Source organism: Silene latifolia, chromosome 6 (genome assembly GCF_048544455.1).
Source record: "Silene latifolia isolate original U9 population chromosome 6, ASM4854445v1, whole genome shotgun sequence".
Taxonomy (NCBI): Eukaryota; Viridiplantae; Streptophyta; class Magnoliopsida; order Caryophyllales; family Caryophyllaceae; genus Silene; species Silene latifolia.
The window spans coordinates 20,472,643-20,498,900 of NC_133531.1; the positions used below are offsets into that span (position 1 = coordinate 20,472,643).

The 26,258-nt window shown below is 36.9% G+C and overlaps 2 protein-coding genes across 3 annotated transcripts; both read left to right on the forward strand.

The window, feature by feature from the left end:
* The first annotated feature begins 659 nt into the window (after nt 1-659).
* On the forward strand, nt 660-22,384 carry LOC141586488 (uncharacterized). Of its 2 annotated transcripts, none has more exons than XM_074407740.1 (39): nt 660-866; nt 2,767-2,834; nt 3,729-3,828; nt 4,063-4,170; nt 4,603-4,719; nt 5,518-5,668; nt 6,377-6,624; nt 6,767-6,952; nt 7,458-7,534; nt 7,662-7,779; nt 8,180-8,263; nt 8,757-8,852; nt 8,968-9,069; nt 10,043-10,111; nt 10,491-10,586; nt 10,664-10,771; nt 12,053-12,166; nt 12,291-12,374; nt 13,010-13,138; nt 14,507-14,705; nt 14,825-14,965; nt 15,086-15,129; nt 15,275-15,358; nt 15,485-15,553; nt 15,642-15,718; nt 15,883-15,952; nt 16,146-16,295; nt 16,467-16,532; nt 16,628-16,772; nt 17,119-17,183; nt 17,275-17,340; nt 18,004-18,097; nt 19,350-19,386; nt 19,520-19,577; nt 19,707-19,817; nt 19,909-19,976; nt 21,282-21,348; nt 21,442-21,510; nt 21,714-22,384. In XM_074407740.1, exons 1-39 carry the CDS (start codon nt 825-827, stop codon nt 21,795-21,797), a joined length of 3,861 nt encoding a protein of 1,286 aa, XP_074263841.1. In that variant the 5' UTR covers nt 660-824; the 3' UTR covers nt 21,798-22,384. The 2 variants fall into 2 exon arrangements, with proteins under 2 accessions (XP_074263841.1, XP_074263839.1); XM_074407738.1 differs by having other exon boundaries at nt 739-866; nt 2,776-2,834.
* A 1,140-nt stretch (nt 22,385-23,524) lies between these two features.
* Nucleotides 23,525-25,876, forward strand: LOC141586489 (photosystem I chlorophyll a/b-binding protein 3-1, chloroplastic-like). Its single transcript, XM_074407741.1, has 3 exons — nt 23,525-23,819; nt 24,448-24,509; nt 25,186-25,876. Exons 1-3 carry the CDS (start codon nt 23,673-23,675, stop codon nt 25,799-25,801), a joined length of 825 nt encoding a protein of 274 aa, XP_074263842.1. The 5' UTR covers nt 23,525-23,672; the 3' UTR covers nt 25,802-25,876.
* Nucleotides 25,877-26,258: the final 382 nt, after the last annotated feature.

Consider the following 26,258-nt stretch of genomic DNA (forward strand, 5'->3'; position numbering starts at 1 on the left):
TAAGGGTAATTTGGTCAAACCATAACATTCCCCCATTTATTCTCCTTTTTATCTCAAATTCCACTCACACTTGACACCAATTTATAGATGATGCATCGTATAACTGATTATATATTTTTTAAGTTTTGTAATAAAATTTTCAAGTTTTATTATACAGATTATGACTTTTACTGTAAAATTTTTAACCTCAAAAAGTTATAGTCAAAAAATTAAAATGTAGTAACTCATAAACTTTAAAATATCTTGCGAAAATACTACATGTAAGCTTAATTAATTTTTTTGTGTGTAAACCATCCGGTTTAATCCGGATTCGAGTCGGGTAGGACCACTAGGGCAGTAAAGCTCTCCTCATGAATTTTAACACTGTTGCGTTCCCAGGGCTCGAACACGAGACTTCTGGTTAAGCTAGAACAACCCCTTACCAATTGATCTAAGTGCTCATGGGTTTAAGCTCAATTAATAAAGAGGATCCGATATAATACAACAGATGCGTAATCCATTTTATACAGACCGGTCACACAGTATATATATCCACACGGATAGTTCTAGTAGTTCAGTAAAATAGAGTAATGTCGTATTGACGCCGTCTTTCTTTCGTCTCACCATTTTCCTTCTTCACTCCCTTTCTTCAACAATAACTTCACCCAACATTAAACAACATTAACAGAGATATTTTCTACTACAATTTAATACTCCCTATTTTCTCTTTCCTACATTTCCATGACTTAATTCTAAACTATTTTAATATTAATAATTATAATATAATAAAATTTGTATGCTGTAGTAGTAATTCCTTCATTCTGTCATTCAATCTTGCATCGATAATGGAGTCCTACCGTTTGCCGCTTTCTCTCTCTATTCTTCTGGTATATTTTCTTCTTATTTTACTCTATTTCCTTTTACTTGTTACGAATAGTTATTATCGTGTTTTATAAAGACGGTTTTACAAGAGACTTACTCTCGTTCCAATAATGTTGGACTCCTCAACATTATGATTTCGTATATTGATTTTTATCTAGTTTACGCGTAATTTGATTTTAGTTGACCTTAATTGTGCTCTACTGCTGTTTTTTTTTTTTTTCAATTTTTCAATTTTTTTAAGAATTGTAATTGTAAATATGTTCCAATTATGTTGGATTCCTAAACATTATTGTACGAATTTTAGGCGTAATTTGATTGTAATTGATCATAGTTGCGCAGTACTGTACTGTTGTATTTTTTAATCATGAAACGAGCAATGCTACGGACAGTTTCTTTCGGTATTTTCCGAAATTTTATTCTTACAAATCGATAGAAGCAAAATATAAGATGTTTTGTCTGTATCGGAGACGAGAAGGTTGGAGAGAAAATCTGAAAGAGAAGGTCCTTATCGTAAAATAAATGTCACGAGCTGTATAGTTACTTTGATTGTTAACATGCTGTAGCTGTTGTTTAATGGAAATTATTGCGAATTCGACAACTTTCAATTTTTGTTTTTATGGTGTATACACTTTTTATTGGAGAAAGTAGATGCTTTTTGTAATTTTTTACAATTTCAAAAAAGTAAAAAGGTGAATAAGTTCGGTTGTCATGATGATAATATGGAGTAATTATTTTTTGGCGTGGGCTGATAGGATTAATCATTATTCATCATCATGATGTACTGTTATTGAAATCATTCAATTTCAGTTTTTTTTTTTTTTTTTTCCGAGTAATTAATTTAAGCTGTTTTCTGGTACTTTTTGAAGACTATTGGGCTTTCAAAGCGTTTTCATGGGAGAAAAAGGAACATACATCGGATGTATTACCTCGGATTTTAATTGTTTTTGAGCATTTTTCTATTTTTTTTGAGCTTATTACCTCAAATATATTTGTTTTTGAGCATATGTGTATATTTTCTGAGCTTAATAAAGTTTATAATTAAGATTTTAATATTTTTTTCCCATCAAAACTCAAATTTATGTAAGTTTTACATGTAATGTTTTTGAGTTTTTATTGTAATTTTTTTGAGATTAATGTTTTAGTAAATGAACTCAGAAACTTTATAGTAAGACTCATAATTTTTAAAACAAAGCTCAAAAACTTTATTATAATGCTCAGAAAGTATAAACTGGTGGTAGTACATCGGATGTATAATCCACTTACTGGTTTTCATGGTCTTTTGTTAAGTTTTATTCCTCGTAGCTTAAATAAAGCACGAAGCAGCTCATAGCTTAGCTAATGAGGCGATGCATGTGTTGACTAATATTTTACAGTTGTTAAAAAAAATTGCGGCTTGTAGGTAAAATAAAAAAATGAGGTGTAATAACAATTTTCTTATGCACTATGGACTATGGCTTTTGTTGAGTGAATTTGATGTTGAGCCGTTGAGGAGATTAGAGGTGAATTTTGCCGTGGTAGAAAAACTTGATTCAACTATTTCTAGAAGAAGGAATATTCATACGAATAACGCACCAAAATTGGTTTTCGACTCTACCATTGACATTGTTATCAAAACAGTCATGTTAGTGGGCGTCTTGGAAGCCAATTTTTGGTAGGGAGTCATTGCTGAAGAAAATAGTGAAAACCTTAGTCTTAAGATGATGCAGAGTTTTCATAAATATGGAGTATGTGATTAAGCGTAGTTGACTTTTGATGAAGAGACCTTTAGGAGAAAATGTGGCATGTGGGTTGGTGTGATTAAATTAAGTGATTAAGTGATTGCTGTCCCTTTTCAATCATAATCATAATGTACGATTGGCTAATAAAAAGAAATGTAAATGATCAAACTCAACGCTTTTAATTTAGATTGTGCAGGGTGTACTCGTAGGATTTACAATCGCGCAAGATGCACCTGCTTCCAATAATACAACCAGGTAAAATTTATTTGGATAATTTAGTTTAATTCTTTAAATGCTCTTTAGCATGGATATATTATGTATTAGTGAGCATCAAATAGAGAGCAATAGCCGAACTGATGACTGGGGGATTGCAAGTTATCAACCAGGGTCTTGGTCTAAATTTTTATAATCTTTTGTCTCTAAGTTGAGACCCAGATATTTGCTGTCTGTACACCAAAGGAGAATCCATTTAATTACTCGTGTCTTCCACTCTACCCGAGCTGCACTACCTTTTGAGATGTGCAACTCGTCTTTTAGTGACAGTGGTTTATTGGAGGTTACTTCTCCATCGGGCTGAATATTAATATGATCAATGTGGAATTCATTGTTTTTTTCTCCTGCCACATTGCTTAGTGTTGGGTTTAACGGCGAAGGTGCCTTTAGGAGGAACCCTATAACTCATCTCCAAACTGAACCATTTTATTAACTGGCCTTTGCAAGGCGATGATGACTCCTTAACTAATTTTTTTTTCCTGAAAATAGAACTAGCACTTGTACATTGGTGTGCCGGTCGTAGGGTTCATCTTAAAGTGCGGGGAATATTATTGTTGAAGGCATTCAGCTCTCGCAATACACAATTAAATACTCCCTCCGTCCCGGTCATTTGTTGTCCTTTGGTTTTGGCACTAAGACCAAGGAAAGGGGGAGGGGGCCAATTACTAAATGACAAGTGGAATGAATTGAGTGTGAATGATCAAATTACTCATCAAATTCATTCTTAAAATAGAAAGGACAACAAATGACTGAGACACCCCAAAATGGAAAAGGACAACAAATGACCGGGACGGAGGGAGTACATGTTTTCTGCTTTCTGCTCTTGTTAGTATGAAACTGACAAATGGAACTTTCTACAAATCTTTGTGTGATTAGGGCGAGACATGCACCGGGTGTTTGTGCAATGTATGACATATGTGGTGCAAGAAGTGACGGGAAAGTTTTGAATTGTCCTTTGAACACCCCTGCTGTGAAGGTATTAAAGTCCGTTTTGTGCTAACACACAGCCTAATCATGATTATTCTACTACTTGGCTCTGTTGATTCCCTTGCAACCTAATATAAGCGATCCCCCTCTAGACCGCACGAGCCTCATGAGCTTCAGTCATATCTGTGCAATTCCTAGGCCCCAAACTTGTTCTGACATATAATCTATTTTCTTCTAACATGTTCTGATTCTAACAAGTGTATTTGATCTGCAAACTTCACAGCCTGGTGCTTTGTTTTCATCAAAGATTCAAAGTCTATGCCCCACAATTACTGGAGATGTTTGTTGTACAGAGAAGCAGTTTGACACATTGCGTGCACAAGTCCAGCAAGTAAGATTTCAACTACTCTCTCTGAAATCTTCTCCTCTTTGTTGCGCTCCTTCCAAGTAGCTGCAGTTCATGGATATTGGCGTTTCTGGAAGTGGCTCTGGGAATTTGTATCTGTGTAAAATAATTTTTGTAGTTTGATTACTGCGATGAATGCTTTTAGGAGTCTTTGACATATCATGATGGGGCTCACAGTTGTATATGCTTGGCAATCTGTTGTTGCTACACTGTAGTACAAAGTCTCTAGTGTTATTGAAACTAGACATAATCCGATCCTTCAGAAGTCTTGAATTACCAGAAATTTGTCTTTGCGAGCATGAAGTAGATTGATGATCGAGTGGATATGCCTTTAGCAATCTCGAACATTTCCCATTAATCTGTCATCTTTACACTATTGGAGGGATTATAATACTTATAGTGCCTTTCTGTATTCAGGTGATTCCGTTTCTTGTGGGCTGCCCAGCTTGCTTAAGGAATTTCCTAAACATCTTTTGTGAAATGTCCTGTTCTCCCGATCAGAGTTTGTTCATCGATGTGAAGGCTACTAAAAAGGTGAAGAATATTCTTCTTCTCTCTCAGTCATGGCTTTACTTCTTTTGTGTGTGAGCATGAGCTATTTTACCAGGTCTGTATGCACAATTCCAAAATTACAGGTCCTCCATATTAACATGCATATTTCTGTGCGCCACTGAAATTACGATTTATTTTTTATCCATAAAAGAAAAATGAAATCATGTAATTAGAAAAGGTCAGGACAGGATCTGTGAAACAAAAAATTAAATCCAGTCAGATATATCCCCATGAAGGCATTACTCTCACTAGTGTTATGGGTGTGTCTAAAGATTCATCATCAAAACTCATTTCATGCAAAAGGTAATGTGCTGATAGGAGGGAAATTTCTGTTAATTATCTAAAATATTGCTTAAACTCAGTAAAAGATAGTAGCACATCGAAAGTCCTTTTGTTCATTGACAAAGGTACATTTTATGGTGTATCTTCCCTACTTGAAACAACAAGAAAATGATTAAGGTTTTGACTAGGCTATTGTTGAAAGAAATTTGTTCATAATTGTGTCACCACCAATTTTCAACTCGTATATTAACTCGTTGAGGTCAAGAAGATTGATCTGCATAGGAAATGGGCGTCGGGAATGAAAAAGGCAGCTGAAAATATGAAAGTTGATGTTTCAGGCTCTCAGCTCTGTAAAATTCACGAGTCTCTTTTAAGTTCAGTTAGTTCTATCATCTTATGTAAAAAATACATGAGCTATGTAGCCTATGTTGCAAGCCGCACCTGTAATTGGTGGCTTGTAGTTTTAAAGTAGAAAGCCTTATCCTTTTGCTGTTTCAGGTTAATAACAGTTTGACCGTGGATGGAATTGACTTTTATGTAACTGACGCTTTTGGTGAAGGGTTGTTTGACTCTTGCAAGGAAGTGAAGTTTGGTACTATGAATACTCGAGCCATAGAGTTTGTTGCTGGTGGTGCTCAGGATTTTAAAGGTATGTTGGTATGCAAGTCTTATCCTCCAAATGCATTCATGCATTTAAGTTGTGAATGGTATAGAGATGTAAGAGAGGGAGATGGTGTAGGGAGAGAGAAGCTAGGAGATAGTGATGCTTGTTGAGACTAAGTTCATCTACGACCCTCATTTAAGGACACTTTATCCTTTCATAATTATTACCTCCAATCTGTCTCTTCTACATCGATATCTTTTTGCATATGGACGCCACCCCTTCGCTTCCTTAATGAATACTACTATCTCTTAAGTATATAAAAAAAAAAAAATAGAAAATTACCCCCCCCCCCCAATGTGCATGTTTGTATAATCCATAATTTTTAGTTTTTTTACCATCCCATTAAATAAGACAAGGTCTTATGCGCCACATAGTGAGAATGATGAGAGTCATATTTCTTTTTTTTTGAGGAGGAGAGTCGTATTTCTCATGAGGCACATATATACAATGTTAGAAGGTTCTTTATCAGACCTGCCTTTCTTGTATTTGAACATATCATGTGTATAATCTCATCACAAGGGGGTTCAATGTCCATCCATTCATATTTCTATTTTTATTGTTTGGGAGGCAAACTGTTTGTGTGTGGTAGTAATTCTGTCATCCTCTTTTAGATATGTTCTGGACAAATTATTTGCACTTTGTAATGTCAGTGCTAATTATTTGACTGCTTTCTTGTTCTTTGATTCTCTGTAGGGTGGTTTACTTTCATAGGAAGACAAGTGGGCCCAAACGTACCCGGGTCACCATATTTAATAAATTTCACCTCTATTGTGCCTGCATCGTCAGGGATGAGGCCCATGAATGTATCCGCTTATTCATGCAGTGATACTTCTCTGGGTTGTTCTTGTGGTGACTGTCCTTCATCTCTTGCTTGCTCCAGTTCTGCTCCTCCTCCTGTTACTAAGAGCAATATTTGTTCAGTGAAGATGGGCTCTGTAAAGGTTATAATAGCTCTATACACTCTTTGGCTTCCTTCTGCTTGTTCCATCTATCAACTGTACAAGAAAGTACTTTTCCCTTGAAATTCTGACCTTAAATTCAACTGCAGTTCTGTTAAAGTAGTTTTGCTTGTGATGACCTCAGGCAAGATGCAGTGATATTGCTGTAGCGGTTGTGTTTGTTGTTATGGTTTCCGTGATTTGTGGATGGGGTTTTTTCCATCAGAAGAGCAAAACCAGTCCTGATTCAAGAACAAAGCCGCTGACAAATACCACTGGCAGTGATAAAATGCATTCAAGTGATCCAAAAGATGGGGACCTTCCCTTGCCGGTATGTTCCGACCCCAAGCTTTTCAAGAATGTTACGCTCTCCGTGTTGCATTAACTATACGGTAGACAAAGTGATTTTAGATGGGGACCTTCCCTTGCCGGTATGTTCCGACCCCAAAAGATGGGGACCTTCCCTTGCCTTCTTTGTAAACCCAGTTTCTTTGCGTGACTGTGCTCTAAATATGGGTATGGAGTAACTCTTTCCTTCATATATGCTTGTTTATTTCCCTCCGCATCATCAGTTTGAGTCAAGTCCTTTAGGTGCCTATTAGTGCTATTCCTCTAGTGACCCAAGTTAGCTCATTCATACAAGTTCCGTAATCAAGATTTTATATTGTATTCATGAAACATTGTCTATTCTCATTTATCTTCATTTCAACCACAGACATTGCATAATGCTTATGCTTTTCCTCTGTTCTCATACGAGCGAGTTAATCTATATGTAAGAACAGCTTGCATCTATTATTTCTTCCAGCATGTATCAATTTTATATGCTCACTTGTCAGATTCTTTTCGATCAAGCACGCCTATCCGGCGAGGCAAAACTTTCAGTTGTTCAAGGGTACATGTCAAACTTCTATAGGTTGGTTTTTACTCTCACTTGGTTCAGCCCTTCCGGCTGTGGTCTGATTCTTTGCCATTTTGGAATTCTCTTTGTTTTATGGGTGGATGATGTATGTAGTTGCTTAATTTCTTGATATATGTTTCAGGAAATATGGGGTGTGGGCAGCCCGGAGACCTGGTCTTGTTCTCTTTTCGTCCTTGGCTGTTGTACTTCTTCTATGTGTAGGTTTGATCCGTTTCAAAGTTGAGACCCGGCCTGAAAAGGTACCTCTTTGTGCTATCTTGATTCTTAAGATCTTCTCCTCCTTTTCCCCCCCTTGATTCCTATTTTGTCTGAGGCTGCTTTTGCATTAATAGCAGAAACCCTTCAGGCTTCAGCTACCTAAGATATTTATATCCAGTCACAAGTGAAATCAGTAGTACCATGATTTAGTAATAGATTTAGGAAGAGAAAATACTCTTATAAAAAGTAGTATAAGGAAGAGAAAATGGTGTCCAGATATGGTACAAGGAATCCTTGGCATTTTTAGAAGCCTACTATCTGCTTCATATCATCTGATTTCTATAATCAAATCAGTAAATTGTTTAAATGTGAGCGTTCTTGTTTAAATTCTTTGGTCAATGTTTGCCACTTTTTAATGTTGAAATCTTATGTTCATTTCAGCTTTGGGTTGGGCCTGGGAGCAGGGCTGCGAAAGAGAAAGAGTTCTTCGATAGCCATCTTGCACCATTCTACAGAGTTGAACAGGTTACATTTATTTTCAGAATAAGTGCTTAGCATCATGGGATTTTGAAGGCTTTGTTGGCCTACTGGTTATTCAATAATTAAACCAATCATTTTAGATCTCTAGTAGTACTGTAGTAATGCAGTGAGGATTTTTATGTGAATAATGGAGTTTACTGTGTCAGGTGATAATTTTATATTGCGGTTTCTGCATTTTGTATGGCCCTGTGGATCTATATACCTCGATTTATTTCTTTTCTGCTTTACTGTGGTTTTCTAGGGGTATAGGCCTGATGTAAATTGTGTGGCTCAGTGTATTCTTCATCTGTTACATAATCTCTTCTTTAAGTTCCTCGTTCTTTCCTCCTATTTTTCCCCCAACTTTTTCCTATTCTTACATTCCTTAACGTGATGCTCCTATGTTTTAGCCAAATCCAAATTCTTCTAGGGCTAAAGCTTTGTTGTTGTCAACTTGCCGTCCCTAAATGAAAGCGAGATTCAATTGTTTCTCTTGCAGCTTATGATAGCAACCGTTCCTAACAAAGGCGAAGTGAAATCACCAACTATCTTGACAGAGGATAACATAAAATTACTTTTTGAAATACAGAAGAAGGTAAGCATTACTGCCGTTCTCCGACTCGTAGGAATTCATTTGTGCGACGCTTTATGGCTGTTTTGTTTTACTGCTTGCCATTGTTGGTCATTCTCTTATAATGTCCTCATGATAGGTTGATGGGATTCGGTCAAACTTTTCTGGCTCGACGGTATCATTAACCGACATTTGCTATAAGCCACTTGGCCAAGATTGTGCCACCCAGAGTATTCTACAGGTAAGTATGATGTTACCTTTTCAGTATTGACACTAAAATCTTAAAAGTTCCGTTGGAAGTAACGGGCTTTTGCTGGGACATGGTATTGTTCTATGTAGAATAAAACACGTGTGAGAATCTTCAGGGTCGCAGACTTTGACCCTTGGTACTGCTCTTAGTCCCACTGTGCGTCATGCTGGAATGGTTGTTAGACAGGGACTGGTTTTTCCTCTGTTATGATGTCATTGATAATTTGTGGTTGAGGTTGATTGGTATTTGTGAAAGAAATGGGTGTGTTCTTGTCCAATCATGGATTTTCTTAGTATAAATTTTCGAGTCTTGTAATTAAAAAATGGGAAACAATTATCGATATGTGCTGTGTTAGCTTATATTTGGTTGGAGTGTAATAATACCCTTATATTTTCAGGGAGTAGACATTCCTTCAGAGACTATTTGGGGAAGAGTTTTAGCTTCTTTCTGGGACAAAACATTGCGTGCTTCTAAAAGAATCCCGACAAGTTTATACAACAAAATCTGAATTATTTTAACTGCATGTGTCGAAGCAATTGTTCCTTGTTCTCTGTTTCTCTTTTACTGAATTAATAAATTATACCTTTTTCTCAAAAGAACATGTTCTTTCACTGCCTATGGGCGCATAAGGTGATTCAAGTTTTATAATGGTTAGTCTGTTGGATTATAGGTTGAGTTTGATTTATTTTTAAAAACTGCAAGTTGTCTCAAATAGTTTCAACATGCCACGTTTTCTTATGTCATTGATATCTGGTTCTTCATTGGTTCGCTCTTCTGGTAAATTATGACGTTGGGGTCTGGTGTGTCATAGATATATAAGCTAGTTGTACTTTGATTCTTGGTGATATTACGACACTACAATTCATTTATGTTTGATGTCTATATTCATCATCATCATTATTAGCATTTTAAATTTTTTATTTAGTAATTCCTCTTTGCTCCATTTTCTTCCTTTTTTTGCCAGTATTTCAAGATGGACCCTGCCAATTTCGACAATTTTGGCGGATTAGATCACGTGGATTACTGTTTTCAGGTCTGTCATCCTTACACTTGTAGATCCTTACTATAATGCCCATTTACTAGGTTTATACTTGCTTAGATTTATCTCTTATAGTTGAGATATACTTATTCTTTGTGGAAGACTTATGTTGCACACTTGAACCTATGGGTTGTGTTGGATCTAGTCAGTGCCATTTCTTCGTGCTATTTCTTCTGTTATGGAAGCCTGTTCCACAAGAAAGTATGTGGTATTATACGACATTAGTAATGCAGTTAGCATTACAAAGTTTCTGAAGAGTATGCTATTAATTATATTGCCAACGTTTCTTATATGACAGCCTCGTACACATTTATAATTCGAACAGTATGTGTTAGCTGACACAATTTTTTTGGGTATTTTTTTGCTTTATTAGCATTATACTTCTACGGAGTCATGTTTAAGTGCATTCAAAGCCCCACTTGATCCCAGCACTGCCCTGGGTGGTTATTCAGGAAACAATTACTCTGAGGTATGTCTTTCATTGCTTGTCGATTAGGTTGCATGTCAAATGGCTGGTAAGTGGTAATGGTGTCTATTTTATTTCAGGCTACCGCTTTTATAATAACCTATCCAGTGACCAATGCAATTGATAAAGAAAGCAATGAAACAAAAAGAGCAGTCTCCTGGGAGAAGGCATTCATTCAACTAGCAAAGGTGGGTAGTGTTCATCTTTCGTCTAGTCTTTAAATCTTTATCAGTGGTGGGTGATACATATGAAAAATGTAGCATAGCAAATGAGAATACGAGATGTTGCTGTTTGTAATTGAGGGCTGATAGTTGGCTAAGAGGCTGATGGGACTATATGGTGATGAGTAAAAATGGACATGCATGTTTAGACATGAGAGCCTTGGTTGGTATGAATAATCAACTGAGTACATCCCTAAGAAAAAAACAATATTTTAAGATAGTTTTGATAATTAGACCTTGTCATCTGTATCATTTCAGCATGATGGATTTAACCATGCAGCTCATAAACACTGCTGACAACAAACATACAAAATAAATAAATTGGAATCGTTATGTAAGCAGTTTCTTTTCCAACTTGCAACACTAAGTTGGAACGATCATCTTATGAGGGTGAGGGATTGAGGCGTTGAGCTATGGGAAGAATATGGATGAAATGTCTCTAGTTAGAAATTAGATCTTTATGCATCTCTCTCCAGTATTGCCAGAGGAATAAACATAATTTTTACTAGTAGAAGTGTACACCCACTAGTTATTGGGGTTTATGGAGTAGTGCTCTTGGTGCCACATTATGGGATCGCTCACACTTTTTTGGATTATTGACAGCGTTACTCCCAATTAGGCATTGACTGCTATCTGACAGTGTTGTTGAATGATGTGCAAGCTACGGTGGTTGTGTGGTCATACAAGAACTGACCGGTTTTGTTAAAGGAATGAGGTGATTCTGGGAGAAGTATGAGTCGCATTTATACAAGGCAAGAAAGAACTGTCTAAGATGGTTTGACCATGTGAGACAGAGACCAAGTGATGCTCCGTGAGGCGTGAGATGTAGGGGAATATGGTATTGGATAGGCTGGGTTCGAGGAAAGTATTCACGTGTATGCCGTGTTAGCATTAATGTCTTATATGATTCTTTTTGCTTCTCTTTTATTTACTTTGTCAAGTGGCTCTCTTGTGTAGTAGATGAGTTGTTTTTCCCCCAATCTCTGTGACTTCTGGAATCTGAGGTTTCCTTGAGTACTTAGCAGGCTAGATGAAAAACATATTTTTTCCTCCCTTAAAACTTCCATGTTACATGTTACAATTAATAAATGTCCTTGTAGCTGGCTGTGAGTTACTTGTGGGCTTGTGGCTGGTTGTTGTAGTGCTGTACAGACTACAAACTTCGAATAGTAACATATTTCCCCTGCTTCCATGTATTTTATTTTTATATATTTCTTCTTTTTAGTTGGTGATGTCTCTTTGTTTCAGGATGAGCTGGTGGCAATGGTTCAAACAAAAAACTTGACGATTTCATTTTCAGCGGAAAGCTCAATTGAAGAGGAACTTAAAAGAGAGAGCACTGCAGATGTTATGACTATAGTGGTAAGTGATTTAACCTTGGGATTAGGTTTAGGTCCTATGACAAGGGCCACATTTTCGTTAAGAAGGTAACCTGCTATGGCAACTTCTTATTTATCCCACTTATTTGTTTTTTCTTGTATCTCAGGTAAGTTATCTTGTGATGTTTGCTTATATATCACTTGCCCTGGGTGACATGCCCCAGCTGTCATCCCTCTTCATTTCATCAAAGGTATGTTTCATTTACGTTATTTGTTACTTAGTTGATTTATGTTATCTTCGTAGGTGCAACTGTGTACCAACATCACATCAATTGATAATCTAGAATTTCAATTCTTTATTACTACTGTTCTCTCCTAGCTGATCTGTCCATGAAATTTTAATGTTCTCTCCAATGTGTTTGAGATTGTGAAGGTTCTATTGCGACTGTATTCCGTAAGATGACCAGGTTTTCTAGACCCGTCTCTTAATTCTCCACACAATTATCATGCAACTAACTGGCGAGCTCTACATAAGATACCCTAAAACAGATAAAAAAAATTGCCTATGTTGAGTTATCCGAAGCTTAACTCTAGTTGCTAATTGCAAATACATCAGGCACTTCATCTTTAGCTGTATTTAAAATAAAAAGTTAGAATTATTTCCAAGAGCTACTTTTTCTATAGCACATTTACTATACAAGGTTCTAGGCATGTGTGTCTCTTATCTATATGCTTTATTGGTTGCCTTCAATACACCATTTCGTGTATTTAAGTTTATCTGATGAACCAAATATCAATCTGAAACTTAGCTACTCTTAGGCTGAAAATTGACCTTCAGCATTTGTTTTCCTGCTTTAATGAAATGGGTTACCTGGTTAAACATCAGGTACTTCTTGGACTTTCTGGTGTTGTGTTGGTCATGCTCTCTGTTCTTGGATCTGTTGGATTTTTTAGTGCTCTTGGAGTGAAGTCTACACTAATCATAATGGAAGTCATCCCATTTCTTGTTTTGGCTGTAAGTTCCATTTCTTCTCTTTAAAATATATACTGAAATTTTGGATATGCGACCATTATGTGGTCAATGTGTTTATAGTACAGATGTTCACATCTCTTAAAAAATCTTGATTCCCTGTATTACAAAGCCTTGGTTAAGACTCTATCGTGATGACTAAGCAAAAAAATATTTGAGTTTTAGGACATTCGGGTGAGTTCGTATTTATGTACCTTAAAATCTCAGAAGATGACCCATTGTACAAGTTTGGCGAGGTTATATCCTAATTCCAATTGGTTGTTTGAGGAATAGCCCTATAGACTTTAAAACCTAACCACCCACCACATTCTTTAGTAAAAAATTATCGCTCTACTTGTGCATTATCATCAGGGGTGATTAGCCACTCTTTCAACAATACTGCGAACTGTTTGCCTACCCTCTTACAAAGGTGTCCATGCTGGCCTTTTTTCTGATGACCACCTTGTGCTATGCAGTGCGCTTTATCCAAATTGTCCATTGTGCATTCTTAAGGTACCAACAACCGCCCAAACTGTCACACTACTGATCTTCAGTGCATAGCGCCCTCAAGCATAAGTCAAACCATTGGCTGTGGCCTATGAGACAACATGTTAGATATGACGGCAAGGAGTATGCCCGACACACAAGAAAGTGAGGCTCTATCCTAAAAGCAAGTATTAGTCAGTAGCCTACTAGGTGTCTTGGCTGTTTAGTTGGAGCCATCCATGATCCACCTCAATCTTCCGATGTGGGACTCTCTAACTACATATGTACCTATCATTTAGAAGGCGCTTCCAAAATTACACAACCATCATGGTTTGAGCATATTGCAGTATTGCACAACTAGTCTTTTACCCTAGGCAAACTTATCTATAACTGTCATTTAGGTAACTAGGTTCTTTATTTTCAAAGATGCTGACACATATTCAACAAAATTTCTTGGATTTTCTAAATTATGCACAATAATTTAAGACAGGTGTCCATGTTAAGTAACTGCACACGACACTACCAATATCATGCATAAGCAGAGTACACGTTTATGAGAGGCAAATGTCTGGGGATGCTTATGGTGACTTGCCTGATGAAATTCAATGAATCCTGTACTCCAGGGAGAGATTTAAGCTAGTTTTTAATTGGAAAATTGTTTACTGGCTTACTTGTAAATTAATGTTCGAGTATGTTTGCAAGTTTAGTTTTTATCAGCTGGGATATCAAATTGAAGTTCAGTGAATATTTAGAATTTCTCTATTATGTTGGCACGGGCGTTGCTCTAGTAATGTGTTCAGTTTCACTTGAAAAGAGATCTGCCATACTTTATTTTCTCTATTAATTTTATGTTTCCACCGTTGAAGTCATTTCTAAACTCTGCTTCAGGTTGGAGTTGATAATATGTGTATCTTGGTTCATGCTGTTAAGAGGCAACCACAGGATTTATCCTTGGACGATCGCATAAGTAATGCACTAGTGGAAGTTGGACCATCTATTACTCTTGCCAGTATATCTGAGGTATTAGCGTTCACAGTTGGAACATTTATCCCTATGCCAGCTGTTCGTGTGTTCTCTATGTTTGCAGGTTCTTATTTCTGTCTTTCGAGTTTTCAAAATCATACAAGGACATCCCTTAAATTATATATATATACGAAGTAGTTAGCTTCTTTAACTTAGCTTTTTCCCTGTTTTGTTTCCTGGCAGCCCTTGCAGTTCTACTGGATTTTCTTTTACAAGTTACTGCTTTTGTTGCACTCATAGTATTTGACTTTCGGAGGGCTGAAGATCACAGAATTGATTGTATTCCTTGCGTGAAGACCGCCTCCTTAGATGACACAAATTCTGGTAAATGAAAATAAAACACAAATCTTAGTTTTCTCAATGCTGTGTAATTGAAATTTAAGCCAAGGGCTTTATGCTAGCAGCTAAATCTCTTTATATTAATTCAAGTTTGTGTGCCTGCAGGTATTGGTAATAGAAAACGCGGTCTGTTAGCTTATTATATGAAGGTATTTTCAACTTCCATTAGGATGAATATTTCTAATAATGAGACTAGTAATGGCTGCAACACTGCATTGTGATGGTTTTTTTATCTACGGCAACTGAAATATTAAATCATAGCAGTCACAACTTTTCTGGTATTTTAATTTGCAGGAGGTCCATGCACGCATTCTTAGTTTATGGGCAGTAAAAGTACTAGTTGTTTCTGTTTTCATTGGTCTCGCATTGGCCAGTGTCGTAAGTCATTCTTGCTTATCTTGTGATTTTTATTCGCACTATTTGTATGCTATCATGAACATTCAATCTACTAGTTTGATATATGAGAGATATACATCTAATTAGCTGGAATTTTGATGTTGCCAGACATTGTCCACCAGAATTGAACCTGGACTGGAGCAGCAAATTGTTCTTCCAAAGAACTCCTATCTCCAGGTCTAATTTTAAAATTCTTTTCTTGTGGAACTTGCTATAAGGTCTGTCAGTTTTCAAGTGTCTGATGCATATCCTTATTATATATCAGGGATATTTTCAAAACCTCTCAGACTTTCTCAGGATCGGGCCACCAGTGTATTTTGTAGTAAAGGATTTTAATTATAGGTATCATCTATTCTGGTCTCTGATTCTTCTGGTTTTGTATGGTGTTTTGGCTACTTTTAATACTGCGTCATTCACCACAAGATGCTTAATAACCGGAAAATCCAATCAAAAAACACTCTAGAGCATTTAAGTTCTTTTCATTCAGAATTTTCATCTTCCTTCAGCTCAGAGTCAAGACAAGCAAATCAATTATGCTCTATCAGCCATTGTGATGAAAATTCTCTTGTTAATGAGGTAAATCTCCATTACCTTGCCAAAGTGTTTTATTGCCTTCACTTGCCATATCCTGTTCATTCATGTATCAGTTTTCCCATTGTGCTGTTTGTCTCTTAAGACTAGACTTAACTATATTGCGTAGTTTCACACATTTCGAAATACTTCTTTAACCTAATTAATTGCTGATGAATGGAGTTTATCTTTTCTGCAGATAATTAAAGCATCTCTTGTTCCAGAATCAAGCTACATAGCTAAACCAGCTGCTTCCTGGATTGATGATTATCTAGTGTGGGTTTCTCCCGAAGCTTTTGGCTGCTGCAGAAAGTTTGCAAATGGAAGTTACTGTCCACCTGATGACCAGGTCCATAGCTAATACTGTTACAGAGATCATTAGTCAAGCAAAATGTGCATCCTATAAACAATATAACGCAAAAGTTTATTAGGATATATCTTCAATACTATTCTTTTCTCGTATACCCATTGGTAATGGTTGTGGAAAATAACTTCCTCAAGCTATTGAAATCTTATGCAGCCTCCTTGCTGTGCACCGGATCAAGTTACATGTGGTGTTAGTGAATTGTGCAAAGACTGTACCACGGTACTTCCTTGTAATTCTTATTTCAGTTTTTTTCTCGATAGTTCTATATGAAAAATTTCTTGCTTGTTGACACTTCAAATTCTGGTGATATGCAGTGCTTTCTCCACTCAGAATTAATTAATGATCGTCCTACTACCGCGCAATTCAAAGTTAAGCTTCCTTGGTTCCTCGATGCTCTACCTTCTGCTGATTGTGCAAAAGGAGGACATGGTGCTTATACAAATAGTGTGGATCTGAAAGGTTGGGTGACCATAAATATTTTATCTTTGCTCTTAATTATAAAACATATTAAGGTCTTGCTTGACGGTTGGAGATTTTTATTCACTGAAATGATTTTGGAAGGCCATTCACCCCTGGTAGTTGAATTATTCAATCCTGTGTGGATTATTCTTGACGTTATCTATTTCCTAAAGTAAAATTGCTTCAAAAATGGTATCAACAACCAGCAGAACTATCCATCAGTTAAAATTGTCTTGAGTTCTTTGTCTTAAGACGGAAACTTTGAAAAAGAAAAGAAAATTACCAATTGTTGATCGACGTCCGACAGTTTTACATTTTCGGCGTTGTCTAACGCTATCTATGCCAGGTTATGAAAATGGAGTAATTCGAGCATCAGAGTTCCGAACTTACCACACTCCTCTCAACAAGCAAGTATGAAAATTCCCTCGTGTGATAAGTATGTTTGACCTTCAGCGCTTAATTAGAATCTCATAAGGTCTCACTGTATTGAAAAACTTGGCAGTCTGACTTTATCAATTCATTGAAAGCTGCTCGAGAATTTACGTCCAGGGTTTCCAAGTCTTTACAGGTAACATCTTTTGTGCTTTAGTGTTTACCAGCTCAGTGAACTGTACTTCCTGCTTTTAATTTTTACTAATTGATACTCCATTCATTTATGATGGTGCCAAAGTAAATTATTTGGATTACTTTGGTACTAAATTAAATAGGCTTGTAAAACCCCCGTGTTCAAGGAAATAGCAGTTCGCCATCATGACTTTTTGATTAAATGACAGTTGGAAACAGCCTATTTGCTGTTATAGGTGGTAAATTACGTACATACCCTCTTACACCACTTGAGCTGATAGTTCTTTCAGAAATGGGTAATAAGCCTGGGACTGGAGATGTATTTGTTAGAGTATAAAACCGATCTTGGGACTCCAACCACCAGCTTAAGCTTTGCTTTTGGTTGAGATGGGTTCTTAACATGGTATCAGAGGCATTCAGAGCTAGGTGACCAAGAGGTCACAGGTTCAAATCCTGAGAACCCCCAATATCGCACAAGTGAGTTTTAGCACATGGTATGGTGGAGCATGTGCACTAACCAGTCTTCAAGCCCAAAGGATAGTAAAATATTGATTGGACCTCAACCAAAACTTTAATGTATTGTGTAACTGGTCAACTGTGTTACAAGTGCATCGATCTCGCATGAACATTGGGGTTTTTCTTCAACTTTTTTTTTTTCTCTATGCAGATGGAAGTGTTTCCCTATTCAGTTTTTTACATGTTTTTTGAGCAATACCTGGATATTTGGAAAACGGCATTGATCAATCTTGCTATTGCTATCGGTTAGTATTGTGTTGTTTTTGCTCGCAAATATTTGTTTACATGAGCAACAATAATAATATGTCATTATGTCCTACACTCCTACTCTTGAAATGATTGAACTGATATTAATCTCTTGGTCATCTGATTCTTTAGATAAAAAAGTCTGAAGCTTTATTGCACCTCGTTTCAGTGATCGTAGTCCAAAATTCTTAAGTGAACCAAATGGTACATGGCCGTGGCATTGACTTGCGGTATTGGCCTTGATTGGGGCAATAATTCTCGACCGTGGTAGTATAACTGACACAATGACACTAAAAATGCGCTGTTTATTACAGGCTCACGCGTCACAACTTGTTTTTCTATCACTTAGATCAGTCGTGTAAGTCTAGTTTTGAATTTCGATTGTCTTTGTGGTTTTGGTGACCCCATGCTAAAAGTGTCAAGTGACCCAAATGGTGACATGGTCATTGGCGATATTTGGAATATGTTGCTTGGTCACTGGTGATGTTTGGAAGATGTTTTTTTTTCTACTATTTGGTGGTGCACTCTAATTGAAAGAGAGTTTCGTATTTTTTAACGATGATGCCTCTGAAAGCTATTAAATAGTTGGAGCCACGTCCTTTACCCAAATCTGAATTCGTCTTTTCTCCGTTTTGTATATAAGATTACTCACAGTAGTCTAAGAAAATTATCTACTGTATGGGCATTCAATATGGTATCTGTTTTTACATGGGTGGCACTTCCGAAGCGTCCTTTTGAGTGGTTTTTAAGATTTCCTGTAGGTTTTTGAACCTTTTTGAAAGATGCGCAAAAAAAGTTGAAAGGTCAAAGGTGTGAAGGAAGTAAGTCATCACTGTTAATTTGAGGTCATCAAAATGGGGAGAAGTCCGACCTAGTAGACTATGTGCCAATTGAGGCAATTAACGTGGAATGAGTCCAAAACCTAGGCCAGCAATACGATTTTTCTTTTTTAAAATATTTTTACTTTAAAGATAATCAGGTCGTAGATTCAGCTCTTTCAGCCATTCAAGGTGGCATTGTGGCACTGTGTTTGTAGAAATGGCTACTACTTAAGTTGGTCTGAATGATGCTATAGTTTATAGCTTAATTATTTAGGAACATTGCGTAATTATTCTTGTCTATGTCTGATTATTCTTGGTACATCTCTGAGAGACTAGGGGTTTCTCAAATCATTAGTCTCGATTAAATATGTGTAGAATTAATTATATCTAATTTATTTAAGTTCTCTGCTGACCTCTACTTTTTTCTCAGGGGCTGTGTTCATCGTGTGCCTTGTTATTACGTGGAGGTTTGGATCTCTAATTCTCTAGTGAAATTTATTAAATTTTCATTATGTCGTAATCTGGCATCCTACTAAAATCTTGACTGATTTGCAATGAGTTGATGCTGATTATTTATCTCTCATTTTCTGATGACTACAGCATATGGAGCTCATTGATTATCTTACTTGTGATAACAATGATAGTTCTGGATTTGTTGGTAAATTTTCTGTCAGCATATCTATTCCTTTTGTTGTGGCCGTATTTAAACTTCACGAGTACTAGCTCATGACTAACATTAATATGTATGCTCACTGTTTTCAAATTGTTACTTGATGATTAATTGCAGGGGGTCATGGCAATTCTTGGTATCCAGCTAAATGCAGTGTCTGTCGTTAACCTTGTTATGTCTGTTGGAATTGCCGTTGAATTCTGTGTACATATAACTCATGCTTTCATGGTTGGTATCGTTTTCATTTCAGTTCATATGGTGGTTTCTTCATCTATACTGTAAACTTTCTATTAATCTTATTCTATATTTCTTTGTTCAGGTGAGTGCTGGGAGTAGAGATCAACGCATGAAAGAGGCTTTGGGTACTATGGGGGCTTCTGTATTCAGGTTTGAATATTCTGCTCTTGATTAGCATTGCTTTCTTTTGTCTTTTTATTTTTGATGGTCTGGTATTTTGGCCAGTGGCGATTGTTTGGAACTAGACATTTTTCAGGAATATTATTTCAGATCACTCAGTTATTGATAATTTGCCTGATGAATGATTGAATAATGGGGTTACAATTGTACAAAAAACAATCTTGAAATTTTAGATGAACAACCATGCGCTTGTGAAAAGTTGCAAACCATGAGAGTGAAGATTTATACTGAGTGGTAGAGCTAGTGAGCCGTAGGTAGGATTCACATGGTTCAGCAGTAGACCAAGGTAGTCCTATGCTTTATGCAGTTTGCCTCCTGCACATTGGATGTACTATCTTTAGAACTTGCATTCAGGGTATTGAAATTCGGAGTGATCACCAATTCACCATACACCAACAAAGCATGATGTTACCTTAAGTATATTAGAAGACCCCCTCCATCTCTAAAAAAGATATATTCCCTGTGTGTCACACAGACCCTTCCATTTGACTTTGCGGTTCTTCGAGACGACACTTTGACTGTACTTTTCTATATGTATATATTACTTATTTTTTCTTTACGGTTCTTCGAGACGACACCTTGACTATACTTTTCTATATGTATATATTACATATTTTTGCTTTTTTGAAAGATTTTTTTAACAAATATAAATATATTTGTTTCATATTATAATTTTTGTTTTTTTATTATATTTGTGGTCAAAGTTGCACAACACAACTTTGACCTAAAAAGTCAAATGGAATGGTATTTGTGAAACGGAGGGAGTAGTTTTCATTTTTAGTTTGAGAACCCTAGATACCCTTCAATACTTGGGAGAATTGTTGTTTAGACATTGGCCTCTTTATCCAACCTACTTCTTTGATTGAGGGTAAACGAGAGCATTGCCATATTTAATCCTATTTTACTTCGACTCAGCTGCAAAAGCCTGCAAGTGTCGGACATGACACGATGTCGGGATCCCGAACACAGTTTTTTCCGTGAAGTTTCAATTTTCTTGGTCTAAAATAAAGTGTCGAATTGTCAGTCATGTCGTGTCGGACACACGACCAAGGTGAAGTGATGGAGTAACATAGATTCAATCTACATGTACAGAAAACAATTTTTGGACAAACCACTATGGAAACATTATTAATCTTTTTGTGGGATGGAGAGAACAATATTCATCAAACAATATCTGCGCTTCACAATTCATTATGTAGTGTTTAGAAACTGACAAGAAGTTGCATTAATTTTAGCTGAACAAATTTGTTGATCTTGTTCCCCCTTGTTTTGCAGTGGAATTACGCTAACGAAGTTAGTGGGTGTTATTGTACTGGCATTCTCCAGATCTCAAGTCTTTGTGGTATTTAATTCTTAATTTGTATTCCTTCATGATAGAGAAATAGAGACTTTAGGCTGTGTGCTTCATTGATGGAAATAATTTATGCTTCTGCAGGTCTATTACTTCCAAATGTACCTGGCTCTAGTCCTCCTCGGATTTTTGCATGGTCTTATATTTTTACCTGTGAGTGACTCAATTTTGCCAAACTTGTGCCACCAGTAGATCTTCCATATCGTATCCTCCTTGTTTTATGGTGTATACCTGCTGTTAACTTGAAAAAGTAATAAAACATTACGCTAGTGTCTCTCAGACTCCCACTAAAAAGGTAATTTTATGGTGTATACCCTTGGTTCTTGAATAACTGTGGCAACCATATATACTTGCAGGTGGTGTTAAGCTTATTTGGACCGCCTTCAAGGGTCATCTTGGAGAACGGAGATCCTCGGCCATCCACATCTTCACAGTTCTAAACCGGATTTTCAACTGACTCTTTTTCTTAAATTATTTTAGGTAGATGAAAAGGAAATTAGTTTCGAGACCACAAACACTTTGTTAGATTATACTTGAGAAAGCCTCAAAGAAGCTTCTTGTACAGTGTACATTAGTTTCATAAATGGAGGACCAAGTTATACACATTCTATCGTTGTAAAGAGATACTGAGTTATACACATTTTCAGGGATGACGGAGGGATCCTTCTTGTTAAGAAGCGAATTCCTCAAGTAATCAGAGGGGTTTTGGAGGGAAATTTTGCATAGACTTCCGCTGTAAAATGAATGAGCTGTATTTGGTCTTTAGAGGCATCAACCATTTCTGATCTGTAACCTGTATTTAGTTTTTGAGTGAATATCCCTGTATTTTGGTCTTAGAGGCGAAGGTGACAGACAAATCAAGAAGGCGTTGATGTTTCTCTTGCGCGTTTAGTTCTCCCAAACCTTTGTATTTTGGAAATATAAGCTTTTGTTATTGTAGGCCAATAAAATGTGAACCCTTTATATTATGTAAAATTGTGTATATAAAGATTACTCTACTGGAAAACAGATATTACTTATTACAGCCAAATTTTCTAGTTGGAAGATGTGTAATTTTAAGGTTTACGGAGTGGAAAAACTTGTACTTCATATTGGACCTGGCAAAGTTAACACAACTCGACAAGGCTGGCCCGAGATTTGACATCGTCCCAAAATTGCCTTATCCGAAATCCAAATGGGCCTGATGCAGCCCTGACCCAATCCGAACATAATTGACCCAATCTTGTCCCGACTCGAGGTGACACGACCCAAAACCAACCCATGCAGAGCAATTTTTTTTTTTTTTTTTTTTGGTACTCAGAGCGAAATGATTTGAAGTGATCCACAATTACAAGTATCAAATCATGTTAATACTATATACACTAAAATAAAGGGTCTTTTGATTGTAAGTATCAAGTTATATAAATATTACTCCGTATAAAATAATTTTGTGAACTCGGGATTAGTCAAGAAATACCAAAAGAAGTTAATGGAGTTCTTCAGTTCTATTAGGTAGCAATGTTGCATAGACTAATACACTTGGCAAAACTGACCTACCTGGAGGACTCGGCCCGAATAATCTGTCTCGAACTCGACCTGCACTCGAATTGAGGACCCGATTCTAACCCGATTCTATTCAACTCGACTCAAATGTTTATTTTCACAAACTGGCCGGTATCCCCAATTAAATTTAAAACAAATCACCCGAAAATAACCCGACACGAACCCGATTTCTTTCAAATCCGAACAATCCGAACCCGAATGGATTTGATCCGAACTCGACCCGATTGAACTATTTATCAGGTCTGATGTTGCATAACCATTTTAAGAGGGGCGCCCATAAATACACGGGCAACATCTACTTGGACACGGAAAATGCTCTCTTTCAGCTCTAATTTGCAGAGTGGTGGGGTCCACTTACTTTGTCTAAATGCAAGATTATCCGTGTCCCAGTACAATCCCTCCGTGAATTTATGGGCACCCTTTTAAGAGACTTGCTGAACTATTACGGTCCAAACTCATCACTTACCTCCCAAAACCCGATCGACACGTGTCAGCAAAGGGCCCTAAAAAAATCAGGAAATCCATTATCCAACACAAAATTACACCTGCCAAATGCCACCCCATAATTGGAGTTCGTAGATATGCGACGTTAACTAAACTAAAGTCCACCTCAGATCCAAGATCCAATATCCACCAGAATTTCCCTGATTTTTACGTCCACCACTTATTAATATTTCATTCCCACATTATTCTTTTTACCATTATTTGTGCCTAGTGCAAACTTAACACTAAAATCACATTTACTAAAGTGTACAAGTTTTATTATTATAGAAATGGCAGCACAAGCATTGGTCTCATCTTCTTTGAGTTCTTCTGTTGAAACTGCTAGACAAATTCTTGGTGCTAAGTCTGGTGTTTCTACTTCTTCATCTAGGAAGACTTCCTTTGTTGTTAGGGCTTCTGCTACCCCACCTGTTAAGGTAACATTACTTTACTACAACATACCGGTCTTAATATTAAAACGGGTTAAATAGCATACATGTTATAAATAATTGTTAAGGTAACATTACCTTTTATAAGCATGCATGTTATTATGGTTGATATTGTGGTCGTGTAAGTTAGCTTAGCTGGTATAGTGATTGATTGAATTGTGATGGTTATGACCTGAGACCTGAGTTTGAAATTCGGTACTCCCTCTCGCAGTGACGGATTTAGGGGGACTAGCAGGGGCGGTCACCCCCGCTTGATGTTGGAAATTTCGAATTTCTTAGTTAAAATTTTCGAAATTCGATCTACGAGGTTTACTTTGTGGCATTACCAGTCACTCGCTCCCCCACGATGATTTTCCCATTTACTTTTTTTTTTTTTTTTTTTTTTTTATGTTTTTCGACTATGTTTGGTTGAAAATATAATTTATAATAGATTTTTTTAATGACAAATATAATTATGCAAACATGTTTTATAAATTCTTAGTATATTGTTGGCCAAATTAATTCCTAAACTTTGACCTTGAAAAAGTAAATGGAAAAATTGTAGCAGAGGACTAGAGGGAGTAGTATTTATTTAAGTGGATCTAATTAGGGTGTTATTTTGGGGAATTGATTGCAGCAAGAAGCAAACAGGCCCTTGTGGTTTGCATCCAAACAAAGTCTATCTTACTTGGATGGCAGGTATTCATTCATTTTTGGTTGTTTGCTTGATTCTTACGCTTTCTTTGCTCGTTTCTGCTACATGATATAAGTTGGCTTGACTCACATCCAAATTAAAAAGTTAATCTATGGTTCTTCGATAACTTATTGGCTAACCACATCGCGATTATAACTCAAAACGTTCTTAAAGTCGACAAATGATTACTAATTAGTAAATGGCATGACTGTCATGGCCAGTGTATATAGTAGTGTACCCACGACCTTGAATATGACACGAAACTCAACGAAACCCTATCCCTTACCTCTAGTGACTTGATAACGCATCAGCCACCCTGAATTGACCCCGGCTTGATTCTACTCAATTGCTTGCTCGATATAATCCGACCCAAATTGACCTAATATGTACAAAATTGACTACTAAGTAATAAGGATAACCGTCAATGCCTAAGGCAGAATTAGCAAAATGCAAGAAGCCACTACAAAATTGAGTGAAAACTCATCTTATACTTCGTAGTATTAAGTTACTCTTTCTATCTCAGTCGTTTGTTTACCTTTTTTTTTTTTTTGCAAGTTATTTTAGCAAAGTTAAATGGACTGAGACGGAGGGATTAGGTTAAAAAGTCTTACACTCGTAATATTTGTTTCCGTATCTAAAAGTCACCTAGATTTTTAAGTAGCTTTGCTACCACAATTGCAGCCTACCAGGTGACTACGGATTCGACCCACTAGGTCTATCAGACCCAGAAGGCACAGGAGGTTTCATTGAGCCAAAATGGTTAGCCTATGGTGAAATAATCAACGGGCGATTTGCAATGCTCGGTGCAGCGGGTGCCATTGCCCCCGAAATCTTTGGAAAACTCGGTCTCATCCCAGCCGAAACCGCCCTGCCCTGGTTCCAAACCGGGGTGATCCCACCAGCAGGCACATACAACTATTGGGCTGACAATTACACCTTATTTGTCCTAGAAATGGCCTTAATGGGCTTTGCCGAGCACAGAAGGTTTCAAGATTGGGCCAAGCCTGGATCCATGGGAAAACAATACTTCTTGGGGTTAGAAAAGGGATTCGGCGGGTCGGGTGAACCCGCGTACCCCGGCGGACCGTTTTTCAACCCATTGGGCTTTGGTAAAGATGAGAAGTCCATGAAGGAACTTAAACTTAAGGAAGTGAAAAATGGAAGGTTGGCTATGTTGGCTATATTGGGCTACTTTATACAAGGCCTTGTAACTGGTGTGGGCCCATACCAAAACTTGCTTGACCATTTGGCTGACCCAGTCAACAACAATGTGTTGACCAGTCTCAAGTTCCATTAAGTTTTAAAATTCTTGGTACTTTTGTAAGGAATGATGATCACTTGTGTTTGTATTAAAATGAATTCTTCTATCTTCTCCCTATGTGCAAATATATGTAGACTATATAAGCTACAAATTATTTGTAGCAAATGACATGTTTATATTCGTGTTCGGGTTGATGTCACATGTAGCCGTACGCTCTAGTTATCTATTCGCTCACTGTTCTTAGAATTGAATCCTACTTTGAATTGGTAATGTAGGGAGGTTGGAATTCTTATGTTTCCTTATTATGTTCCTAAATTCAATAGTGTGAGTCCTCATATTAGTAACACTGGTTATGTTCCTAAATTCAGTAGTGTGAGTCCTCATATTAATAACACTGGTTTAAATTCTTATGTTTCCTTATTATGTTCCTAAGTTCAGTTATCGAATTTTTCGAGGCCATATTTTCAAGCGATATTTGCCACGGCAAAATAAA

What these genes read in the sequence shown, in the direction of transcription:
- LOC141586488 (XM_074407740.1), top strand. Translation starts at nt 825, where the DNA reads ATGGAGTCCTACCGTTTGCCGCTTTCTCTCTCTATTCTTCTG. An exon ending in TTTTTGAAATACAGAAGAAG is followed by an intron (nt 8,853 to 8,967) that starts GTAAGCATTACT and finishes TCCTCATGATAG; the next exon opens with GTTGATGGGATTCGGTCAAA. An exon ending in GTCTCGCATTGGCCAGTGTC is followed by an intron (nt 15,359 to 15,484) that starts GTAAGTCATTCT and finishes TGATGTTGCCAG; the next exon opens with ACATTGTCCACCAGAATTGA.
- LOC141586489 (XM_074407741.1), top strand. Translation starts at nt 23,673, where the DNA reads ATGGCAGCACAAGCATTGGTCTCATCTTCTTTGAGTTCTTCTGTTGAA. An exon ending in CTGCTACCCCACCTGTTAAG is followed by an intron (nt 23,820 to 24,447) that starts GTAACATTACTT and finishes AATTGATTGCAG; the next exon opens with CAAGAAGCAAACAGGCCCTT. An exon ending in CTATCTTACTTGGATGGCAG is followed by an intron (nt 24,510 to 25,185) that starts GTATTCATTCAT and finishes CCACAATTGCAG; the next exon opens with CCTACCAGGTGACTACGGAT.